Here is a 24,987-nt window from a genome sequence, read left to right on the forward strand (position 1 = left end):
TCTCCAGCTCGTAGAGAGCCCAAGTGGCCGCTATAATCTGAAAGAGCAGATATCGTAATCCCATAGTACTTCCTATTAGCTGCAGGACACAGTTCTGTCCTGACACTGAAATTTGGGTGTGTCATGGTTCTGGGAATTCACAACACTCACAACTTGTGAAGCAGCTGTGGGGTGGGGGATGGGGAGGGTTTCAGCAGAGGAAGTGAGGTCAGTCAATAATTGATGCCTGTCTGAGCTTTTAGCCATTATCTCCCCCAGGCTCTATTCCTGTCAAAAGGTGGGGCGGGGCAGGAGGAGGGGTCCCTGGCTCATCTTGTAGAATCCCCACATTAGAGTAAGACACCTTAGAGGTCTACTCCTGCTTCTAATACCCACGTCTTTCCAAGTGTCTCTGAGGCCACCCCCTCCCCAGCCTTTTCATTTATTCGTTTAATTAACAAACGCCTTCATTGAGGGCCTCCTCTGAGTCAGGCTCAGCCAGCCAGCATCTTTGCTATGAGCTGAGATAAGCATCATTTCCTTCTATTCTCACAACCACCCTATGAGGCTGGCACGGTTTACTATGCCTATTTAGCAGATGGGGGACTGAAGCATGGAGAGGTGTCACTAGCCTACGGTAACACAACCAGCCTGCATTCCTAGTAGGTAGTTTGACTTCAGAGTCTCTGTGGATAACCAGGAGGCTAGGACTAAGATCAGAGTCCTGCAGGTACTTAGATGGTTGGAGCAAAGCAGGGCAGCGAGGTCAGTGCTCCCAGTCTGTGCAGGAGCATCAGGAAGAGTCTGCGTCCCCCTCCCCTGCTGGTATGAAGCCATTCTGCTTCCCTCCCCAGCTGCCTTGTGTCAGCAGTGTTCCAGGGAGGCTCCATTCCCCACCTCTATCTAAAGCTCCATTTGCTGGGGTGGGGGCCCTGCCTGGAAGGGGAAGGTCCAAGGCTGCTCCCCTAGTGTCCCTCCATTCTGACCGTCACTGGCAGGGCGGGGGTGTCTTTGTCACCCAGCTGCACAGCGGCCAGGAAGGGCTCAAACCATCCTCAGGGCTAACCCAAGGCCGTCCTCTGGGCCTGTATACCCCTGTGCTGAGTGCGGATGGGGAGAGGCTGCTGAAGAGAGGAGGGGACAAATGGGGGATGAAGGGGCCCGAGGGAGGGGACTGAAGGATTTGGGCCAAGTCGGGAGTTCCCGAGGGCGGGGCCAAAACGTATCTGGATTTTGCTAGCCCCAAACTCTGCCCTCGTTGCTCCCAGCCTCCTAGACCGAGGACCCCCGGGCTGAGGGTGGGGTAAGGATAGGTAATGTCCCTCCCCGTCCCACCCCCGCCTGTCCCTTCCTCGGTGGCCCCTTCCCGGCGCCCCGATTCCAGGCGGCCCCTCTGCTGCTGCCAGCCGATCTCCCTCTACCCCCACCCACTACTCCGGCCGCTAGACGTTGCCTACAGTCTCGGCTCTGTCTCCCACGGCTGTGGGTCCGGACCCCACGGGACCCCTATGGGACCCCCACAGGACCCCCACGGCCTGAGTCCAAGGCCCGCCCCCTCGGGGAGGCGGATGTGGGAGGCCCGGCCCGGGTGCGGGCCAGCGATCCGGGAGCTGCGGGTGGCTGGGAGGGGAGGCCGCCCTGAGGGGCTGGGAGCGGCGCGGGGGAGGGTCCCGGTCCTGCAGCCCCAGCAAAGGGCGAGCGGCGGCCAGTCGGCGAGCTGGGCAATAAGGAAACGGTTTATTAGGAGGGAGTAGTGGAGCTGGGCCAGGCAGGAAGACGCTGGAATAAGAAACATTTTTGCTCCAGCCCCCATCCCAGTCCCGGGAGGCTGCCGCGCCAGCCGCGCCGAGCGAGCCCCTCCCCGGCTCCAGCCCGGTCCGGGGCCGCGCCCGGACCCCAGCCCGCCGTCCAGCGCTCGCGGTGCAACTGCGGCCGCGCGGTGGAGGGGAGGTGGCCCCGGTCCGCCGAAGGCTTGCGCCCCGCCACCCGCAGAGCGGGCCCAGAGGTGAGTCGAGGTCCGCGGACGGGACCGGGTGGCGGGCGGCCTGACCCCCGCTTCAGTGGGCCCTTCCTTCGGGCGGACCCCAGAGTCACCGCAGAGTGGTCGCGGTAGGCTCAGTCCCAGCTCATTAGAAAGGCAAGCTGCCCCTGGCTGACCGCGCATAGCTACCCATGACCCTACCTGAGACTTGGAGGGGATTGGACGAGACCGGACTGGAAATCAGAAACTTGGTTATAGTCGGGTGACCTGGGGTCAGTGACTTCACTTCTCTGTTCTCCTACCCTCTTCATAAAATGGGCAGTGGGATTCTTGTCTTGCTCTATTCACATAGAAGGGATCACACGTCCTCCAGGCCGCTGAGTGGACCTGGAGTGAATGCCTACTTCCACAGCTGTTGAGCCTCCCGGCAGAGCTCACCTTTCCCAGACCAGTCCTTCCAGCTGTTGCTTGAGGAATCTGACACTATCACTCCAACCCAGGAGTCTCACCCTAGCCCCGCATGGTCAGTCATCTCCTTGCCACGACCTTCCTTCAGGATCCAGGCCAAAGGGGATCCCAGTCTCCCTCCAGGCTGGGACCCCAGATTTTCCATGGAGGCCAGTGCTGTGAAACCCATGGCTGGGCTGGCTGCCCCAGCTCCTCTTTCCTTCTCCAAGGACAGGGGCATAATGGACAGTTGCTCTCACCCTCTCTATGTATGGCCAGCTTCTGGCCGAGTCAGGGTCTGTCGTAATACCTGTCCTCTCACCTGTCCTCCCATTTCATTGGTTTGTTAGAAATAGCTACCACTGATTGAGTACTATGTAGACACTTAGATATATATATATTTTTCTCATGTAATCCTGGTTGCAACCTAGTGGAAGAGGGGTTACTATGCCCATTCTACAGAAAAGGAAACAGACATGAATATGGGACTTGTCCAAAACTCCTTGGATGGTGGGGTAAATGGCATGGTTGGGGTCTTGATAACATTTAAGTGCTTACTGTGTACTACTTATACTCTGCTAAATAACTGTACTACATTTTACCTATGAGATAACACTATTATTATTCCCACTTTACATATGATGGGAAGCGTAAGCCTCAGAAAGTTTAAGTAACTTGTCTCAAATTTCATACCTCTAAGTGGCAAAGGCAGGATTTGAACCCAGGTCTCCATGCTCCAGAGCCCACACCCTAACCTCTGTGCTACATTGTGCTGCCTCCGTGGTCTGCCTGAGACCTGAAAATCCAGGCTTGTTCCACTGCATCACCCCGCTGTGAAGGGCTAATAAATTACATGGATGAATCGTAAGGGCAACCCAGTATGAACAGCTGGGTCTGGTCCTCTGCTGTTGGGGTAAGGCCTACTGAAGTGCAGAGTGAGTCCAGAAGGTTGTGCTTGATATGGCGCTTCTCCAGCCCTGTGAAAATCACTGCTGTGCTGAGCCACTGCCGTTGATGGGAGTAGGTTTTATCAATCCTTCAGGTGTGCTGGGGAGAAAAAGATTGATAAGCACCTTTCGGGCATACCACTACTCTGGCTCTCCCCATCTGAGGCTCAGACTTTGACTAAGCCTACGGCAAACAGATGATTTCTGGGCAGCAACACCACCTTTGTTGCCTGGGTCAACATAGTGAGACCCTATCTCTACTAAAAATAAAACTGGGCATGGTGCTGTGCCCCTGTAGTCCCTTGGGACTTGGGAGGCTGAGGTGGGAGGATCACTTGAGCCCAGGAGTTCAAGGCTACAGTGAGCTGTGATTGCACCACTGCACTCCAGCCTGGGCAACTGAGCAAGACCCTGTCTCAAAAAAAATTAAAAACAAACAAAAACGCTGTCTGCATTTAAACAAATATGAGCAGGGCACCCGTTAAAAACAACAGTAGTGGGCAATTTGTACATGTCCACTGAGACCCATGGCTTTGTCTTCCTTTGAGGGACTCATCTAACCCCAAACAACTGGAGGAATAACAATGATCAAGGAAGGATTTATTATCAGCAATTTAAGTTTATTAAGACACGCTCAGTGACTATGGACAAGAAACTTAACATCTCTGAGCCTCACTTTCTCCCACTGGACTGTTGTGATGATTAAATCAGATAAACCATTCAAGTTCAGTACTTAGCATATAATTAGTACTCAGAGAAGGTTAACTGTTATTATTAAGTATTTCATAGTGTTTAGCTAACGTTTGAAATTAGTTTAATGTCTGTAATTTCTGGCCAACAATAGTGATGCTTCTGTCAGCAGGAGATCTTTCACAAAGTTTTGCTTAGGAGTGAAAAGATCCTGCCAGGCCCCAGGAGTCTGTTTGTGCTACAGTCAGATTTCAGGGCAAATCGTACAGAGTCAGCTCTGAGTTTGGACTGATCAGGACTCAGCACCCTCCTGTACTTGATCTCACACTGGGTCCAGTTAAAAATTGGACAGTCCCAATTTTACTCCATCACATTCCCGGGATTAGACCATAGATGGGTTCTGCAGATGCAGACAGCCTCGCTCCACAGTGTCACCAAATCCCAGCTTTGGTGTTTACTCTTGGCTGTCCCTTCTGTAGTAGATGGGGAGGATCCTGGGTGGGAGTGAATGTCCCCTCCCTCTGCATCCCACTCCCACTCACCCAGCAGGGCCCTGTACAGCAAAATGAAAGCAGAGGAACCAGACTTAGCGTTGTGCCCACACAAACTGATCAGAATTCCCTGGGGAACTTTTAAAAAATGCATGTTTCTTGCTGATTCCAGGACTGAATCAGAGTCTGGAGTGAGGGTGAAACCAGTGAATATGCTTTTCTCATTGAGCACTTCAGGTGATTCTGATGCGTAATAAAGTAGAAGGAGGGTGGACTGGGGCACGGCCAGAGAAGTAGAGGTACGAACAGAGAGTCCTAGAGGAATGCCAGATTTTAGCCTTATTTTTAGCCACTTTTTTTTTTCCACCTCAAACTCTCTCCTTTGCAGCTTTCTGGGCTAGCAAAGGCCGCCAAGGATGGCTTCCTGCTAGTACCCCAGTGGGCAGATTCAGCTCCTCTAGGGTGCTCTCTCCATCCCATCCCACTGCTGGTCCTGCCGCACAGTGCTAGCCAGAGTCCTCACTGGCTGCGGGAGGGGCAAGAGGCAGGAGGTCAGGCAGAGGCTGGGGACACAGCTGCAGCAGCCCAGGGCTCTGTTTCCTCCCCCAGCCTGGGCCTCTGGGGCAGAGGAAGCCCAGGCAGGAAGGCCAGGCCTGCCACCAGCCAGAGAGGCCTATGAAGCCCCCCTACCCCACCCCTAGCCATACTGCCCTCAGAGCCTCAGCATCTTGGGTCTTCATTTGGCACCATTCTTAGACTATGGGCTTTCTGAAGCCTCTGTGGCCATGTGCCCCGCCCTATCAGGCTCACCAAGTCATGCCAAAGGACAGTCTCCCTGCCTTGTGCCCTGCCTGAGGATCCAGTCCCCAGACACACACCTGCACACGCTCTACCATTCAGAAAGTCCTGTTGCTGTCTGACCAGGGTCCTTCTTGCTGCAGCTTTAGCCGATATCTTCTGGTTCTAAACCTCTGAGAAATGAAGACTGGGTGGCTTCAGAAGCACTAGTTGGTGTGGGACCTGGATTGGGGACTATCATAGACCAGAATTACTCCCCCTAACACTCTCCAACAAACTTCTGGAAAAGTTCAACCCTAGTCAGCCATGGAAGGTCAAATATTCAGTGTCTAAGTGTGTTTCACTTCCCCTGCCACATCACTGGCCCTCCACCCACCCTTTCCTAGATGGCAAGGGGAAAGAAGGGGGTCAGGGAACGGCTCCGAGAGGGCAGCTTATATTCTGGTGAGCTTGCAGAGAGGTTCCTCTACACCTGGCATGACCCTGCACTGTCCAAGCTTTGCGTGGTTGTTATAGCCCTGAGGGTTCAGACATGGGCTGCCACCGCTGGATAGGGACAGAGCGAAGAGAGCACTTGATTAGGAGTCTGGAAACCTGGGATGTACTCCTGCTGGTGCCAGTGAGTCCTGTCTGACCCGGGACAAGTCTTTTTCCCTGTATGAGCCTTACTCCTTTCTTCTGTAAAACAAGGAGCTGGATTTTGTGATTCACAGGATGACCACCTAGAATTCTGCCATGTGGGTGTCCCAGGCACAAGGAACTAAGTGTAGCAAGGAACTAAGGGCATATTTAAAAAGCCCCTCCAGACCTTGTGGCTGCTGCAGCCCACCCTGAAAATATGCCCTAGTTCCCTGCTGTGCGTGACTCCTGCCTGTTCTATCCAGACCCCAATCTAAACAATCTTGATTCCTGTTCCTGGCTTGGCAGGACCCTGAATGGCAGGAAGTGAAGACAGGAGCCTGTTTATGTTTGAGGCAGCCAGGGCTGGGGGGGCACTGGGAAAGGGTAGGCAGGGGTGGAGGCTGTGAGGGAGTGGGAAAGAGACACAGAACAGAAGGGGAGCTGCTGGAGAGATGCTCCTTCTACCCCAATTGGGTGCTTCCTGCGGCTCTCCCAACCTGCCTCCAGTCTGAGCTCAGCAGCAGGGGTGCAGAGCTAGGGTTTCCCCAAGCTCTCAGTTAAACATTGCTCTCCACCCTTCACCTCTAACAGGATGGTTTCCATGGGGAAGTGAACCAGGACTTCCCCTGCAGGCCCCGCCCCAAAGCCAGGCGGCAGGGAGTAGGGAGGCGGCCTCCCTGCCTCCCCTCCAAAAAAAACTCCGTGATTTCCTCTGGGCAGGAGGGAGCCACAGCCAGCGGCTGTCACATTTTGTGGCTCTTACTCCACCTCTCTTGGTCCTCTCTGCAGGGACCATGACCTTGGGGTCCCCCAGGAGAGGCCTTCTGATGCTGCTGATGGCCTTGGTGACCCAGGGTGAGTACTTGGGGAGCAGTTAGGAAACAGGAACTTGGATAGAGAAAGGGCTATCAGGGCCCGAATCAGCTCTGCCTGGGGCTGAACTTGAGAAGCTGGGGAGAATTTAGGAGCTTGACTGGAGAGTGGAGGACAGTGAGGCTTCACTGGACTCAGCCCCCAGCTACCCCAGCCCTCCTTTGCTCTCCTCTTGGTCCAGACCTGCAGGCTGGAGCTCTGTCAGGCTAGGGTGGAAGCCTATATATGGAGTGGAGGGAGAGCAGGTGTTGTCAGGCCAAGCCTGGGAGAGCTCTCAGGGCTGGGGCTGAGGGCCCAGCCCAGCCTGGAACTGGGAGGGGAGGACCTAGGAGCCAGGAGGGGACAGAAGACTGCTTTTCAGAGTGTCAGCTGCCCTGAGGGGAGGGTTCTGAGGGAAGGATGACTGAGGATGAAAGTAAGAGACCAAAGCTTCAAGGTGTTTGTCTGAGGGGTCAGGCGAGAGAGACAGTGGGACAGAAATGGGTGTCGGGCTCAGCCTGGGGGAGCTGGGCCCACAGTGGCTGAGCTTCCGGTGTGTCTCCCAGGCGACCCTGTGAAGCCGTCTCGGGGCCCGCTGGTGACCTGCACGTGTGAGAGCCCACATTGCAGGGGGCCTACCTGCCGGGGGGCCTGGTGCACAGTAGTGCTGGTGCGGGAGGAGGGAAGGCACCCCCAGGAACATCGGGGCTGCGGGAACTTGCACAGGGAGCTCTGCAGGGGGCGCCCCACTGAGTTCGTCAACCACTATTGCTGCGACAGCCACCTCTGCAACCACAACGTGTCCCTGGTGCTGGAGGGTATGTCCAGCTGCCCTAGCACTCCCTCCCCATCTTCTCGGCCCCTGCCCTCCCTTCCCTCCTTTCCTCTCATGCTCTGGCCAATAAAGGGACTGGGGGCGGGGGAGCGGGTGGGCAGGACTCTGGGATCTAACTGGCAGAGTGGTCTGGCCCGAGGTGGGGGGAGCTGACCTAGTGGAAGCTGAGCCTCAGTGTCCCCCTCCCCCAGCCACCCAAAGTCCTTCAGAGCAACCCGGAACAGATGGCCAGCTGGCCCTGATCCTGGGTCCCGTGCTGGCCTTGCTGGCCCTGGTGGCCCTGGGTGTCCTGGGCCTGTGGCATGTCCGACGGAGGCAGGAGAAGCAGCGTGGCCTGCACAGCGAGCTGGGAGAGTCCAGTCTCATCCTGAAAGCATCTGAGCAGGGTGACAGCATGTTGGGGGTATGGGCCTGGGGACCTGGGACGCAGGGTGGAGGGGGGCAGATAGGAACTGCAGAATCAGAGGGGTCACCCAGAGATTAGAGCCGGTGGGGAGCTGGGCGAGTGAGGAGCTTGCAGTGACCCAGCAGGTCCCAGGTCAAGGATAGAGAAGGGGGCTGTGGCTGGTTGTGACAGCCTCTCAGTGGCCTCTCCGTACCCCTAGGACCTCCTGGACAGTGACTGCACCACAGGGAGTGGCTCGGGGCTCCCCTTCCTGGTGCAGAGGACAGTGGCACGGCAGGTTGCCTTGGTGGAGTGTGTGGGTGAGCAGTGGGTGAGCCCAGTGGATGAGGACCAAGGGCTCTCATGAGCCTGGAGGGGTGAGGGAGTTCTTGGCTACTGGAATCACAGGCAGTGCCAGGCCTGGGTCAGAATTGGAATTCTGCTGGGCAGGGAGTGGGCTGGAGATGGGCCAGGGCTAGGTTCTTCTTTCTGCAGGACCGGGGTGGAACGAGAGGCAGCTGGGGGTGGCCTGCTGCTGGGTTTGGGTCTGGATTAAGTTAAACCTAAGGGTCTGGGGTTCTGTGGGTGGGGTGGGCGAGGGAGGCAGCGCAGCATCAAGATGGGGGGCTCTTCCAGGGCTCTGTGTGCCCAGTGTGTGACCCTTACCTTCCCCTCTGGCCATCAGGAAAAGGCCGCTATGGTGAAGTGTGGCGGGGCTTGTGGCACGGTGAGAGTGTGGCCGTCAAGATCTTCTCCTCGAGGGATGAACAGTCCTGGTTCCGGGAGACTGAGATCTACAACACAGTGTTGCTCAGACACGACAACATCCTAGGCAAGGGGAGAGGCCGGCTGTGCCAGGCCTGGGGCTTTGCCCTCCTGCACTCAGGGCTCAAGTTCGCAGACCTCCAGACATTAACAGAACCCTGAAGGACTCTCAGCCCACCTGCAGCACCAACCTATTTTATTTTTATTTTTATTTTATTTATTTTATTTTATTTTATTTTTTTATTTTATTTTTGAGACAGGGCCTTGCTCTGTCACCCAGGCTGGGATGCAGTGGTGCAATCTCACTGGAGCCTCAATCTCTTGAGCTCAAGCGATCCTCCCACTTCAGCCTCTTGAGTAGTTGGGACCACAGGCATGTGCCACCATGCCCAGCTAACTTTTTTATTTTTTGTAGAGACGAGGTCTCCCTGTGTTTCCCAGACTGGTCTCAAATTCCTAGGCTCAAGCAGTCCTCTTGCCCTGGCTTCCCAAAGTGTTGGGATTACAGGTGCAAGCCACTAAGCCAGGCCCAGACCCAACCTCTGACTCCAGCTCTGCCTCTGACCTAAGCCACATCAACCCCCACCCCCAGATCTAGCTTAGCAGTGACCCAGCCCATTCCCTCTCCCCCAACCCCACCCTGACCCTCACCACTCCAGCCTCCCTTAGCCTCAGCCCCTTGGCTGAGTCACCCGACCTTTCTGCACACAGGCTTCATCGCCTCGGACATGACCTCCCGCAACTCGAGCACGCAGCTGTGGCTCATCACGCACTACCACGAACACGGCTCCCTCTACGACTTTCTGCAGAGACAGACGCTGGAGCCCCATCTGGCTCTGAGGCTAGCTGTGTCCGCAGCTTGCGGCCTGGCGCACCTGCACGTGGAGATCTTCGGTACACAGGGCAAACCAGCCATTGCCCACCGCGACTTCAAGAGCCGCAACGTGCTGGTCAAGAGCAACCTGCAGTGTTGCATCGCCGACCTGGGTGAGCCGGGCGGGGCAGGGGCGCGCCCTTCACAGGTGGGTGGAGCTTGTGCGCTCTCCTCTCCTTTGCCTGTGGGCGGTGACCATGATTAGCACTTGAAAACTTATAGGTGCACGTTGTCTCAGTTCTCCTCCTCAAGACCCCACAAGTTGTCTGAACGCCCTTTTCAAACCCAGACTCCTTCCACCATACCATCCTGGCTCCAGGAGTTGGGGTAAAGGAGGCAGGAGCCGAGAACCTGGGTTCTCATCCTGGTTTCGCTAACTACATCCCTCCCCATCACTAGCCTCCGGGTCTGCTCTGTGAAGTGGGCTCATAATGGCTGCCTTGCCCACTCACATCTCGCTGGGTTCTTGGCAACCTAGAGAGCACTACACAAGCAAAGAGTATCTGGGGCCGTGGTTCTCTCTGTGGCCACTGCCTTCCAGCCCATCTCCGTGCACGTCTCCATCTGCCTTCCCCTCTCTGTCCCACTGTTTCTCTCAGTCCCCACCTTGCCTGCCCCCTGGATCCCAGGTTCGGGAGAGGGGCAGGAGTGACAGGCCTCACCCCCACAGGCCTGGCTGTGATGCACTCACAGGGCAGCGATTACCTGGACATCGGCAACAACCCGAGAGTGGGCACCAAGCGGTACATGGCGCCTGAGGTGCTGGATGAGCAGATTCGCACGGACTGCTTTGAGTCCTACAAGTGGACTGACATCTGGGCCTTTGGCCTGGTGCTGTGGGAGATCGCCCGCCGGACCATCGTGAATGGTGAGGGCCCACCCTACACAGGGTAGGGAAAGGGGAATCAGCCTGTGGAGCCAGGGGCTTCCTGCCATGGCCAGTGCCCATGGCCTGGGAGGTTTGCAGCCAGACCTCCTGGCACCCCTTCCATGCTGCCCACCAGCTGGTTCAGCTGAGTGACCTTTTAAGGTATAAACCTTAAAAACAGATAACAGGGTCTGTGAGTCTGGCTGTGAAATCTTGGGTACATGATAATAATAGAAATATTAATAGCAGCTAATATTGATTGAGCTTAAATATGTGCCAGATGCCATGCTATGCACTTTACATGTATTGTCTTATTTAATTCTTTGGTATGGACAAGGCAGTGGTATTGCTTAGTGGCTAAGAGCATAGGCTTGGAATCAGACTTCCTGGGTTCTATTCCTGATTTTGCCATGACCGTGCATAGGTTATTTGACCTCTGTGTGTCTCAGTTTCCTCATTTGTAAAATGGGTGCGGTGGCTCATGCTTGTAATCCCAGCACTTTGGGAGGCCAAGGCGGGCAGATCACCTGAGGTCAGGAATTCAAGACCAGCCTGGCCAACATGGCGGAACCCTGTCTGTACTGAAAATACAAAAATTAGCCGGCTGTGGTGGCACACACCTGTAATCCCAGCTACTCGGGAGGCTGAGGCAGGAGAATCGCTTGAACCTAGGAGGTAGAGGTTGCGGTGAGCCAAGATCATGCCACTGCACTCCAGTCTGGGTGACAGAGTGAGACCCTGTCTCAAAAAAAAAAATTAATAAAATAAATAAATAAAATGAGATAAAAATAGCTTCCAGTTGTTGAGATAATCTAAGTATTTAGAACAATATCTAGAGCTACATATTAGTGGCTGTTATTGTTGTAGATAGAATGAGTGCCTGACCTCATATTGTCCCCATTTTACAGTTGAGGAGACGGGGGCACAGAATGACAGTGGGCTTGAGGCAGCATCAGGGTCCGAAACTAGGCAGTCTGCCCCGGGGCCAGTGCTCATTATCACTGTGTGCACTTAAACCTCTCTGGCCCTTGATTTCCTCATGCACACAATGCATGTGAGTGCCTGCACTGCCTGCTTATTGCTGCCTCGTTGTTACTGTTGGTTGCCGCAGGGGACTCTGATTTAGAGGGATTGCGGCAGGTAGAGGGACCTGCCCCAGGCAGGCAGCCCTGAGGTCGATGCTCTCTCAGCCCTGGAGTGGACAGAGGATGGGTGGCTCGTCTAGACTGGTGGGAGCATTGTCAACCTTTGAGGAGGCTTCCATGGTGAGGGACTTCCAGGAGTCCTGACAGGTTGGGGACAATCCTCAAGATATGGCTGGAGCCCTGCTTCTGGGGGACAAAGATGTCCTCATTTCCTGAGCATCTACCAGGAGCCAGCCCCATGCCAGACTCCATTTGTCCTTGGTGGTCATCGACTGAAAACAGAGGCTGTGGTGTCACCAGTCCCTTGGGGAGACTCACGAGGTGCTTAGATTCCTTAAGACTCCAGGCGTGAATTGCCAGAGTGGGCTCTAAGGAGACTGGGATCGGGGGAAAGAGGAACCTGGAAGAAGCCAAGGCTCCTTGGACCAGGCTGCAGGGCAGAAAAGAAAGGCTGGGAGGAGGCTGCCTGGGGTGGAGGGGGAAGCTCCATCAGCCCCACACGGACTCGCGGCGCATTATAAACACTGTAATCTGGTGTCAGCCCCGGCACTGATTAAAGGCCCATTAGACACACTCAGGCCTCTGTGCAGCACTGATTAGGGCGTGAGCGGCACAGGGGCCGGCCTGGAAGCTGGCCATGGGGAGAACAGCTTGCGAAGGCTCTATCAAGGTTGCGGCCTGTGTGGCCATGGCCCCCAGCCTCAGGCTGGGAAACAGGATGGGGCACGGGGCTGTCTGCAGCTCCACAGGCATTGTTTTCAGAAAGCTCCTACCAAAAACTGTGAACTTGGGATACCAAGAGGAGGGGGTCAGTGCTGGCTGCAGGAGTCAGCAGAGGCCTGTGCCATCCCTGACACTGGGTGATGTTACGTGGACCTGGGTAAAAAATAAGTGCAGCTTGGAGGTAAAGAGCACATGCTTTGGTGTTAGACTGTGGGCTTAAATCCTAGCCCTGTCACTTACTATCTGCTGATCTTAGTTAGACAAGTTTCTCAAACTCTCTGGTCTTCATTTCTTGGCTTATAAAGTGGAGCTAATAGTATTACCTACCTCATAGGGCTGCTGTGAGGATTTCATGCAGAGCTCTTAGGACGGCACCTGGCATACAGTGCTCAGTAAACATTTGGTGTTATTATTATCAGGCATGTGTGATAGTTGGGGCCTGGGAGCAGTCCCGGGCACTGGGTGGAAGGCAGCTGAGGAAAGACTGGAACAAGGCTGGCCTAGGAATCCGAGATGGGTTTGAGTCTTGCCTCTGCCATTACTAGCTGTGGAACCTTGGGCCCCACTTCTCTGAGCATCAGTTTCTTCATCTGTAAAATGGAGGTAATACTAGTCCCCACCCCATTGGGCTGTTGTGAGGACAAAGAGGGTAAAGCACATAAAGGGTTTACAGCAGAATACCTGGCACATGCCATGTGCAAAACAAATGGCAGTCATTAATATTAGTTAGAAACACATTTATTGCATTATACTGTCCCTCTCAGGGGTAGCATGTCCAGGCCACTGGTTTCTGGCCCTTGGATAGAGGGTAGAAAAGGCTCTCCTCTGGGTGGTATTGGGCCTCCTTGGAGTCCCAAGTGATTGTCTTGTCCATTCTCCATTTCCAGGCATCGTGGAGGACTATAGACCACCCTTCTATGATGTGGTGCCCAATGACCCCAGCTTTGAGGACATGAAGAAGGTGGTGTGTGTGGATCAGCAGACCCCCACCATCCCTAACCGGCTGGCTGCAGACCCGGTGAGGCCTCTGCTGGGACTAGGATGGAGTGGGGTGGTGGCTCACAGCTGGGATTTCTGGGCCCAGGAACTTGTGTCTGAGGCCTCTGCTTCATCTCAGATAGATACTGAGTGTCCTGGTTAGGGCACCTCTCTAGGTACTCCCTCTTTCAACCCTGGCCCATTCTCCCTGCCCCCAGGGCCATCTGGTCATTCTGGGATTTTAAGAACTTTCACCTTCCCTGTGAAAAGTCAGAGGCTATCTGTGGCTCTGTGTGTGTGTGTGTGTGTGTGTTTGAGACACAGGGTTTTGTTTGCTCTTGTCAGCCAGGCTGGGGTGCTGTGGCACAGTCATAGCTCACTGTAACCTCAAACTCCCGGGCTCAACCGATCCTACTGCCTCAGCCTCCCCAGTAGCTAGGTGTAGTGCACACCACCACACCTGGCTAATTTTTAAAATTTTTTGTTGAGACAAGGTCTTTTATGTTGCTCAGGCTTATCTCAAACTCTTGGGCTCAAGTGATCCTCCTGCCTCAGCCTCCCAAAGTGTTGGGATTATAGGTGTGAGCCTCCACACCTGACCACTGTGGTATTTTTGTTGCTATTTTTCTTTGTTTGTTGCTGTTTTGTTGTTGTTTGTCCTTGTTTTTTCTCAAAACACTTCACTTGTACGAAGACACACACGTATATCAACGCATACAAGCGTGAATATCCTTCTGAACATACACTCACAGAAATATACACATGCGCATATATGCCAGACTGTTGGCCCCGTGAGGACAAAGAACGTGTCTTTTGCTCACCCTTATGTCCCTATTACCTATCATAGTATCTGGCTCACAATAGGTGCTAATAAATATTTACTGAAAGAATGAATATATTCTATACATATATACATACATGTATACGTATATGTATACATGTATGTATACATAGACATACATTTCTGTACAACATACATATCCGCAAAAAGCCACATGTATGCATTCCTGTACTCACACACATACACTCACTTTCAGGAGCCAGAAGTGGGGCCAGCTCATTTCAGGCCCTGGGATGGGTTGATGAGCTTCCTGGGATGGGTTGATGAGCTTTTTGGGATGGGTTGCTCCCTGGACACTTGCATTTTTCGGGCAGTTCCCACTTCTCAAACTTCCACAGTCCCCAGGGCCCAGCCATGGCTGATGGAGGGGCTGGAAGACACTGCCCTCTGCACTGGGGTCTTAGGCTGTGGATGGGGATGTGGGAGCCCCCAGGCTTGAAGAATCGGCCCCTTCCTGTGCATCTTGGCAAAGGTGGGGATGGGGGTAAGGTGTTTCACAGACACTGCTTGCCCAAGGGGGCTTGAGTGCTCCTGAAGATCTGAGTTCTCTCTTTCTGTCCTCCCTGTCTTTCTCCATCCCTTTCTCACTCTACTCTCTTCCTCTTCCATTTTTGATTTTTTGTCATCCTCTGTTCTCTCTCTCACCACTTGTCTTTCCTCTCGCTCTCCTTTCCAATGCTCTCATCTCCCTCCTCTCATCCTTTCTTTCCTGCTTATGTCTCCCCATTACCGGCCATCCTCCTCATCTTCTTCCCATCTTCTCTGACCCACCTCCCTCTGCATCTCTCTCCCAACCCCCTCCTCTTCTCTGCATCTCTCTCTCTGCCTCTTCTCCTCTGCACCTCTCTCCCAACCCCCAGGTCCTCTCAGGCCTAGCTCAGATGATGCGGGAATGCTGGTACCCAAACCCCTCTGCCCGACTCACCGCGCTGCGGATCAAGAAGACACTACAGAAAATTAGCAACAGTCCAGAGAAGCCTAAAGTGATTCAGTAGCCCAGGAGCACCTGATTCCCTTCTGCCCGCAGGGGGCTGGGGGGGTGGGGGGCAGTGGATGGTGCCCTATCTGGGTAGAGGTAGTGTGAGTGTGGTGTGTGCTGGGGATGGGCAGCTGCGCCTGCCTGCTCTGCCCCCAGCCCACCCAGCCAAAAATACAGCTGGGCTGAAATCTGATCCCCTGCTGTCTGGCCTGCTCAAAGCGGCAGGCTCCCTGACGCTGGCTCTCTCCCCACCCCTTATGGCCAGCAGGGTGCACCCCCTACCACTCCCAGGACAGGATGCAAAAGAGGCTTCAGAGTCAGAGTGCCAAGCCAGGGAATCCCAGTCCCAGACTCAGAGCCTGGGCCTGCACTTTGCCCTCTGCCCTTGATCAACCCCACTGCCCCACCAGAGCTGCCAGGGTGGCACAGGGCCCTGTCCAGCCCTTGGCACACACTTCTCTTCCAGGCTTCAGCCTCTAGCATAAGCTCCAGAGAGCCAGGGCCCATCAGTTTCTCTCTGTGGATTTGTATCTCAGCTCCATGATGCCTTGGGCTTTCTGTCTCCTCAACAAGAGCGCAGCTTGCTGAATGTCAGCTGCCTGAGAGAGCTGGGGCCTGACTTACTAGGGCATTAAATCCTAAGAGGTCCTACTGAAGTGTGGCAGGATCACAGGGCAGTGGAAAAGGGGCAGGTCAGATGGGCAAGGCCCAGGACTTTCAGATTAACTGAGAGAATATCAAGGCCAAGCATGGCAGGGGGAAGGTCAGTGGGTGTCAAGAGACCCAGGTCTGACCCCGCATGTTTGCTCCATGTGACAAAAGCAGGCCTGTCTCAGGACCTTTTCTTTTCTTTTTTCCTTCTTTTTTCTTTTGACACGGAGTTTCACTCTTGTTGTCTAGGCTAGAGTGCAATGGCATGATCCTGGCTCACCGCAACCTCTACCTCCCAGGTTCAAATGATTCTCTTGCCTCAGACTCCCGAGTAGCTGGGATTACAGGCACATGCCACCACGCCTGGCTAATTTTGTATATTTAGTAGAGACAGGGTTTCACCACGTTGGCCATGCTGGTCTCGAACTCCTGACCTCAGGTGTTCCACCTACCTCGGCCTCCCAAAGTGCTGGGGTTACAGGTGTGAGCCATTGCGCCCGGCCAGGACCTTTGTTTCTTATCTACTTATTGGAAGATTTGGTCCTGATGTCCTCTGAGGCTTCTTTAGCTCTAGTTCTCTGACATTTCAGCCTATATCAGAGCTAACTTCCTCAGTCTCATCTATTCCTTATGCTCCAGCCCCTGGCAATTTGCCTCAAGATGGGGGTTTGAAAATAACTTTACCTGACTCAAGGAGTGTCTGGAGCACCTCCTAGTCTAAGTCTGCAAGCTCCAGTTCTTGCCTAAAACCATGCCAGTGGCCACTCTTGGGCTCAGACAGCTCTGGGCCTTTTGACCACAAGCCAGCCCCTCGCCCTCTCTGTGGCGCAGTCTCCTCTGCCCCAGGACTACAGGGCGGCTTCCTCCAAAGCTTCCAAGGCTCAAAAGAAATTTGGCTCCATCCAAGAAGCCTCCAGCTCCCCTACTGGCCCCTGGCTCAGGCCCACACCCCTGGCCAGGCCCAGAGAGTGTGTCTCAGGAGAATTCAATGGCTCTAGAGAGACACACAGAAAGTTTGGCATTTGGAAATTTCAAGGATGTATGTATGCTCACGTATGGAGCAGGTTGTCCTGGCCCCTGGGGGCAGGGAAGTGGGCTGCAGGGAAGTGAGTTGGAGGGGAGCTTGAGGAATATAAGGAGCGGAGGTGGGGACTCAGGCTATGGACAAGGACAGCCTCAAGTTTGGGAAGACCTGTCCTAGTAGTCTTCAGCCTAGGGGCAGGGCTGTGAAGAAAGCTCTCCCCGCTCCTGCTGTAATGACCCAGAGTAGCCTCCCCAGGCCAGCATCTTATGTGTGTCTTCCACCATCCTCATGGTGGCACTTTTCTAGGCCTGTCTCCCAGCATTGTGCAAGGCTCGGAGGAGAACCAGGAAGTGAAACTGGGTGAAAACAGAAAGCTCAATGGATGGGCTAGGTTCCCAGATCATTAGGCCATAGTTTGCACGTCCTCTGGTCACTGGACTCCACCCAGCCCACGAATCATCTCCTTCTTGAAGGATTTTATTTCTACTGGGTTTTGGAACAAACTCCTGCTGAGACCCCACAGCCAGAAACTGAAAGCAGCAGCTCCCCAAAGGCTGGAAAATCCCTAAGAGAAGGCCTGGGGCAGGAAGTGGAGTGACAGGGGACAGGTAGAGAGAAGGGGGCCCAATGGCCAGGGAGCGAAGGAGGTGGTGTTGCTGAGAGCAGTCTGCACATGCTTCTGTCTGAGTGCAGGAAGGTGTTCCAGGGTCGAAATTCCACTTCTTGTACCTGGAGACACTGTGGGAGCACTGGGCTCGTGCCTGGCACACAATAGGTCTGCAATAAACCATGGTTAAATCCTGAGCTCCAGAGTCTTCCCAGGCCGATGCCTCTGCAGTGGCCCGTCGCAGAGGTCCAGATAGAACCAGAGAGATCGGGGGAGGAGAGGGTCCCAGGATACACGCCCAGCTTTGCCCTTAGACAGGTCACAGTTTCCTCACGCCCCTGCTCAGACCCCCGCGGGGGCCCAAATCTCAGTTCCTACCCCAGATTGGGAGCAGCCTGGTCGCCGCACCTGCCACGTCGCCCTCTGCTGGCCGAGGGCTGCCCAGCGGCCGCCTCCCATCCCCACACAGGAACCGCGGGGTCTTTCCCGGCAGGGTGGGGCAGCCTTCCCCGCCGCTGGGCGCCAGCGTCCGTGTGCTTACTGACCTGCTGTTCTGCAGGGACTGTCCCCCGAACACCACACCTAGCAAAGAGCGTTCTGCTTCCGAACCGGCACCTTGGACCCTCCCTCCTCAATTCCTTGTTCTCACTTCCCTTCTCAAATGGGGTCCCCATCTTGCCAGGAGTCAGTCCCCATTCCCAGCATGGGAAGATCCCCTTCCTTGTCCTGGGATCAGAAAGCACTTCACACACACATCCCATTCTCACACCCGGAAATTAGGGGCGGGGACGTGCCGTGGGGGAGGCAGGTACTAAAAGAAGCTGAGAGGGTCCTGGCCCATGGGACTGCCCAGCCTAGAAAATCTGTGCCTTTGTGCTAGATGCCCTCTTAGGGAAACATAGGAAGGGCACACCTTACACCACAGATGACCATGTGCCCCCTTGCACCCCCAAGGCGGCCTCATGCCTGGAACCTCCTACCCTGGGTTCATGGATCCCCCCACAACACAGTGCCTTCCCAGAGGATTCGGGCACCCAGCCTTAGACCAGCTTTGAGGAAATAGGAGTGTTGCTAGCATCCGGCAAAGGCAGCCTTTCCCCTCCCCCTGTGCCTGCCAGACTCTGTCCTTACGTCCTCCCCATGATGTCCGGGCTATGGTTGGAGAGTGGGGAGAAGGGCAGTGGGGAAATTGCAGAGAAAGGGGTACGTGAACGCTGAGCAGGATCTGCAGCAAGATTGGCTCACTGCTCTCCAGTTCTTGCGAAGAGCCCTTGGGAAGTCACCCCGTCCGAGCCCCTGCCTAGAAGTAGACCTCAGGGAACCTGCCTGCTTTTGGAGGAAAAAAACCCACTGCTCACTTTGCTTCTCTGCAGCTTTGCCCTGACTTCCTCGGGGACCCCAGGCGCCAATTTCCCTATGTAGACAAAGAGGGAAAGGACCATCTGTGTGGTAAAGGCCCTCCCTGAGGGGTGATAGGTGCCATAGCATGCCACAACGGGGCTGAGGGTAGCTCCTGGAATATAAGCCTTGATGTGGAGGGCCACCCCTTCCCCTGCCAAGGCCTCACCAACAGTTTTCCTCTCTACCCTCCAAGGCACCATCCTCCCTCAGTCCTGCCTTGCACCAGCCTCCAAGGAGGGTGCTGTTTCCTCCATATCGTCACCAACATTAAGATCAACAGCCCAAGAGATGGCAAAGTCCTCAGGCCTAGAAGTCCCTGTCCTGGGGGAGGAGTGGGGGGTACACGTCCTGCGTCCAGTCTCCCAGGGCTGGGACTGATGCTAGCTGTGCAATCGTCACTCTGGGTGGGCGACTCTTGGAATGAGCTGCTTCCACCAGGGCCACATTCAGTTTGCTCGAAATAGAGACAGAGGGCTTCTTGACTTTGCATATGATTTGCATAATGTCATAGACACACAGTCTATTTTCAGGCAGTTTTCAGGTTAAAGTGTTGTCACTGCTGCCCTACAGGGTATCATGTCTGGATGAGTCTCTTCTCTGTTCTTTCTCACCCACCCACTCTTACTGACCTACATCCCTAGCTGCAGGAGCAAATGGTGAGGCAGGGGGAGAATGGGGTTGTCCAGGGAGACACATAGGCAGGGAAATAAAGGGAATTTCCTTATTACCAGCATCACCAGAAACAGAATCTGGTTGCTCAGGGTCAACTGATAGGCAGAGAGTAAGGAAGGGGAAGCCAGGTAACCCATCTTCTGTTCTGCACAAACCCTTCCCACCTCTCCTATCAGGAGAGCAGCCAGTTCCTGTTTCTCTATTCAGTCTTCTGAAGGGTTGAAGAAAGATGTCTAGATAGATAAACCTGTTTCTTTCAGCCACCCATAAAGCCTTGCTTGGCCCAGACATCCCTCATGGGCATTTATTTTCAGCGCTAAGATTAGATCTTCACCTCTTGGGAAATCTGACCTGCAGTCTGTTCCTCTCCTGGGAGGCTTATCTGAGAGATAAGGATCATAGTCTCATGATCAATATTTTTGGAGCACCTGGCACACAGTAGGAGGTCAGTCAGTGCTGGAGTCCCCTCCTCTTCTTCATCTAGAGGTCTGTACCAAGTACCTCATTGTCCCAGGCCTGGATGCTCGACACACACACCAGCCTCTGAGGGCTCAGATGCAGAAACAGACTTACAAGGGCCAGTTGAGGTGACTGTCACTAAGTTATCTGGGACCTTGGCCAGTTGCTCGGCCTCCTCATCTGGAAAGGAGGGGGATTGGTGATTGGTGGAGACTAGGGGCAAAGACAATTCCCATATTACAGTTTGAGCTGTTTGGCGACCTTCCTTGATCACAGAGGGTCAGGGCTGGAGCCCCACCCAGGGCTCCCTCCTGTAGACCCTCTGGCTTTGGGGCATGTCTGGTGTGCTGTCTTCCTGTGTACATCAAAGGATCCACCAGATGCCAAGGCAAAGAGCCTGAGAACCTTACTGGGTCCTGGGAAAGGGGAGACCACTTGGTCTGGCTGCCCAGCCGCCACGCACTACCCAGAATTCCCTGTCCCATGTCCAGCCCCCAGGACCTGCCTCATCCCCTCAGGCAGGCGTTTCCTGTTGATAAGAAGCTCCGTCACAAACACTGATAAAGACATGAAAAAAGGAAATCGACAGGCTTGGGTATAATGGGCATTTTGTCTGCCTTTTCTACCCCTCTTCCTTCTCCCAGCACCACCCACTCCACACCCCCACCTCATACTGCTTCCCAGAACTGAGGAGAAAGGATTCCCCTACCTCCACCGTGGGCCCTATTTGATAGTCTCCAGGAATTTGGCCTGAAGCCTTACACAGGTCTCAGAAGAGGGTCCCAGCTTGGCCTGGGTCAGGATGGGAGACCTGAGGCAGTAAGCACTGGGTGCTGGGAGGCCCCAGGCCAGGGAAATGGGCAGCAGCACCTAGAGGAAAGACAGTCCAGTGCTGGTCTCATCGAGGACCGTCCTCTACCCTCCTCCTCTCCTCCCAGAGGCTTGGATCCAAGTGGTGGTTAGGTGGCTAGATAGTCTATAATTAGTGCATTTTCCTTAATTTTAGTCTCAAGCTTGTTACTGGAAAATCTCATTAATTTTGAGTCTACTAATTTGGAATCTATGATCCTTCAGGCCAAGAGGCAGAACTGAGGTTTAGATAAATAAACAAAGCAAACAAGTTTTCGAGGCAGGCCCTACCACCCTTCTTGGGTTGGAAATTTAAGTTCAGCTTGACAAAGGTAGTTGTCCTAAAGCGCTGGGCCTGTGGTTGAGATAACCTGCCACCAGGTGGGTGATGAGGCCTGGCCTGCTACTGGTGTTTTAAGTAGTCATTGCTCATGGACAGATGTTTTAAAGATTTTATATTCAATGATTCTTTCCCCCTCTTCTCCAGAGATGCAACTCCTTAATAAGACAGTAAGGCACACATAGAAAAGTGGAATAGATGGTTCTAAGTGGCCAGCGTTTAAAAGAAAAACAACAGCCAGCATATACAACTTGGAGATTTTCTTGATTTAACTGTTTTCCAGTCCTGGTTGCCACCCAGCTAGGGCCTTATCCTGGCTTCAGGCCCTCACATCTCTCATTGCATTTTTGACACTTGATGGAAGGAGCAGAGGAGTAAAGAGCAAAGGGTTTTATCCAAGTCAAAATTCCAGCTGTTCTAGCCGGGCCCAGTGGCTCACTCCTGTAATCCTAGAACTTTGGGAGGCTGAGGCGGGCAGATCACTTGAGGCCAGGAGTTTGAGACCAGCCTGGCCAACATGGTGAAACCTCATGTCTGCTAAAGATACAAAAAATTAGCCAGGCGTGGTGGTGGGCACTTGTCATCCCAGCTACTCTGGAGGCTAGGGTGGGAGAATTGCTTGAACCTGGGAGGTGGAGGTTGCAGTGAGCTGAGATCACACCACTGTACTCCAGCCTGGGAGACAGAGTGAGATTCTGTCTCAAAAAATAAAACAAAACAAAACAAAAACAAAATTCCAGCTGTTTTGTTGGATTTTACTTACTTACTTACTTACTTACTTATTTATTTTGAGGCGGGGTCTTGCTATATCACCTAGGCTGGTCACAGACTCCTAGGCTCAAGCAATCCACCTGAGACAGCCTCCTGGGTAGCTGAGACTACAGGTGCATGTCACCATCCTGGCTAATTTTTTTTTACTTTTAATTTTTTTTAGAGATAGAAGTCTTACTCAGATGTCGCTCAGACTGGCCTCAAACTCCCAGCCTCAAGTCATCCTCCCACCTGGGCCTCCCGAGTAGCTGAGATTACAGGTGCAAGCTACCACGCCTAGCCCACCTGTTGTTTTAGTAATTCAACAAATTTATTCTAAATTTATATGGGAGAGTATAAGTTCATGAATAACTAAGTCAATTTTCTTTATTTTAGGTTATTTTCTATGTTATGCATTCACATGATTCAAAAGCCAATGCATCTACATTGGAGTAGTGTGGGAACGAAAAAAATTAAATTAAAATAAAGAAATAAAGGCCGGGTGTGGTGGCTCATGCCTATAATCCCAGCCCTTTGGGAGGCCGAGGTGTTTGAGTCCAACCTGGGCAGCAAAGAAAGAATTAGTCCCTACAGAAAATTAAAACAGTGTAGTATTCCACTCTTTGAATATACCAGTCCCCTATTTCTGGAAGTTTTGTTTTTTTCCAGTTTGGGGCCATTATAAGCAAGGCTACAGTGAATAAACTTGTGTATACATTATTTTCCTTTATTCAAGTATTTTTGTAAAGTACATTCTAAAAAGTGGAATTCCTGGTTCAAAGGATATGTGAATTTGGCCAAGTCAGTTGTGGAGAAGTGCAAAGGGGGAGACTTGCCCCAGAAGACAATAAGACAAGTCACAGAAAAATAGAATAGTACCAGACAAGTAGACAAGTAGACAAGTAGAACATGATAAAGAACCCAGGAACAGGCCGGGCACGGTGTCTCACGCCTGTAATCCCAGCACTTTGGGAAGCCAAGGCAGGTGGGTCACCTGAGGTCAGGAGTTCGAGACCAGCCTGGCCAACATGGTGAAACCTTGTCTCTACTAAAAATACAAAAATTAGCCGGACGTGGGGGTGGGTGCCTATAATCCCAGCTACTCGGGAGGCTGAGGCAGGAGAATCGCTTGAACCTGGAGGGTGGAGGTTGCAGTGAGCCAAGATCACGCTACTTCACTCCAGCCTGGGTGGAAGAGCAAAACTCTGTCTGAAAAACAAAACAAAACAAAACAAAACAGAACCCAGGAACAGCCAGGCGCAGTGGCTCATGCCTGTAATCCCAGTACTTTGGGAGGCTGAGGCAGGAGGATTGCTTGAGCCCAGGAGTTCAAGACCAGCCTGGGTAACATCGCAAGACCCTGTCTCTACAAAAAATAAAAAATTACCCAGGCATGGTGGCATATGCCTGTGGTCCCAGCTTCTCAGGAGGCTGAGATGGGAGGATTGCTTGAGCTCGCTGGTCGGGTGGGAGTCTAGGGCTCCAGTGAGCCGTGATCACACCACTTCACTCCAGCCTGGGTGACAGTGAGATCCTATCTTAAAAACAAAAAAACAAAAAACAAAGAACTCAGAAACAAATCCATATGCATCTGAAAACTGATATGTGATAAAGGTTGCATCAGAAATTAATGAAGGCTGGGCGCGGTGGCTCACGCCTGTAATCCCAGCAGGCGTGGTGGCACACACCTGTAATCCTAGCTACTCAGAAGGCTGAGGCACAAGAATTGCTTGAACCTGGGAGGCAGAGGTTGCAGTGAGCTGAGATCACACCACTGTACTCCAGCCTGGGCTATGGAGTGAGACCCTGTCTCAAAAAAAAAAAAAAAAAGTGAAGATGATGGCTAAAAAATACAGGGTTTTGTGAGGGGGTGATGAAAATGTTCTAAAATGGACTGTGATCATGGTTTTACAGTTCTGTGAATATACTGAAAGTCATTGAATTATGTGCTTTAAATGGATGAATTGTATGGTATGTAAATTATATCTTAATAAAGCTGTTAAAATATGGTGAAGAAAGGCGAGATTTTTTAGATAGTATTGGAAATACTGGATCACTGTTCAGGTAGAAAATGCAGTTGGGACTCTCCCTTACATCGTCTACAAAGATGGACTCCACATGGATTAAGGACCAAAGTGTAAAAGGCCACATTATAAGGCTAGTAAAAGAAAACGTAAGAGAACATCCTTGTGACCCAGGGTTGGGGAAAGACTTAAAGAAGACCCTTGGCCCGGCGCGGTGGCTCATGCCTGTAATCCTAGCACTTTGGGAGGCCGAGGCAGGTGGATCACGAGGTCAGGAGATGGAGACCATCCTGGCTAACACGGTGAAACCTCATCTCTACTAAAAATACAAAAAATTAGCCAAGCGTGGTGGCGGGTGCCTGTAGTCCCAGCTACTCGGGAGGCTGAGGCAGGAGAATCGTGTGAATCGGGAGGCAGAGGTCGCAGTGAGCCGAGATCGCGCTACTGCACTCCAGCTGGGCGACACAGGAGGATCTGTCTCAAAAAAAAAAAAAAAGAAGAAGACCCTTGAAGTGCAAACTGTAAAACAAAATGTGAATATATCAGTTCACTCTTCAATTATACACTATATATATAACATTGAAAAATTAATAAAACTCATAGATAGATGGTAGACTAGAAGGAGATATTTACAGTCCTTAAAACTGTTGAGGCATTAATATCTACAACATATTAAAAACTCCTGCAAATCAGTAAGACCCAAGAGAAAAACAGGTGAGAGGCACGCAGAATTAATTTACAAAAGAGGAAGCCCAAATGGCTAATGAGTATAGAATGGAATGCTCAAACTCACTAATAATCAGAGAACTGTACATGTAAATGACATACCAACTAACATCCACCAAAATGGCAAAATGAGAAAAGTGGATAATGCTAAGAGTTGTCAAGGGTGTGGGGGAATAAGAACTCTTGTGCAGTTCTTGTAGAAGTATAAACTGGCATAGACTTTTTAGCATTACTTAGTAAAAATGGGTATTCCTATGCCATTTGGCCTCATGATACCATTCCTGG

At 52.8% G+C, this 24,987-nt stretch overlaps 1 protein-coding gene across 3 annotated transcripts; it reads left to right on the forward strand.

Annotated features, from left to right (window-relative positions):
- The first annotated feature begins 1,545 nt into the window (after positions 1–1,545).
- On the forward strand, positions 1,546–17,678 carry ACVRL1 (activin A receptor like type 1). 3 transcript variants are annotated; one of them, XM_024256126.3, is made up of 10 exons: positions 1,546–1,984; positions 6,744–6,809; positions 7,373–7,624; positions 7,833–8,044; positions 8,247–8,346; positions 8,712–8,858; positions 9,503–9,778; positions 10,336–10,533; positions 13,289–13,419; positions 15,081–17,678. In XM_024256126.3, the coding sequence occupies exons 2-10, from the start codon at positions 6,749–6,751 to the stop codon at positions 15,213–15,215; spliced, it is 1,512 nt and encodes a 503-aa protein (XP_024111894.2). In that variant the 5' UTR covers positions 1,546–1,984; positions 6,744–6,748; the 3' UTR covers positions 15,216–17,678.
- The last annotated feature ends 7,309 nt before the right edge of the window (positions 17,679–24,987 follow it).

Source organism: Pongo abelii, chromosome 10 (assembly GCF_028885655.2).
Source record: "Pongo abelii isolate AG06213 chromosome 10, NHGRI_mPonAbe1-v2.0_pri, whole genome shotgun sequence".
In the NCBI taxonomy this organism is placed as follows: domain Eukaryota; kingdom Metazoa; phylum Chordata; class Mammalia; order Primates; family Hominidae; genus Pongo; species Pongo abelii.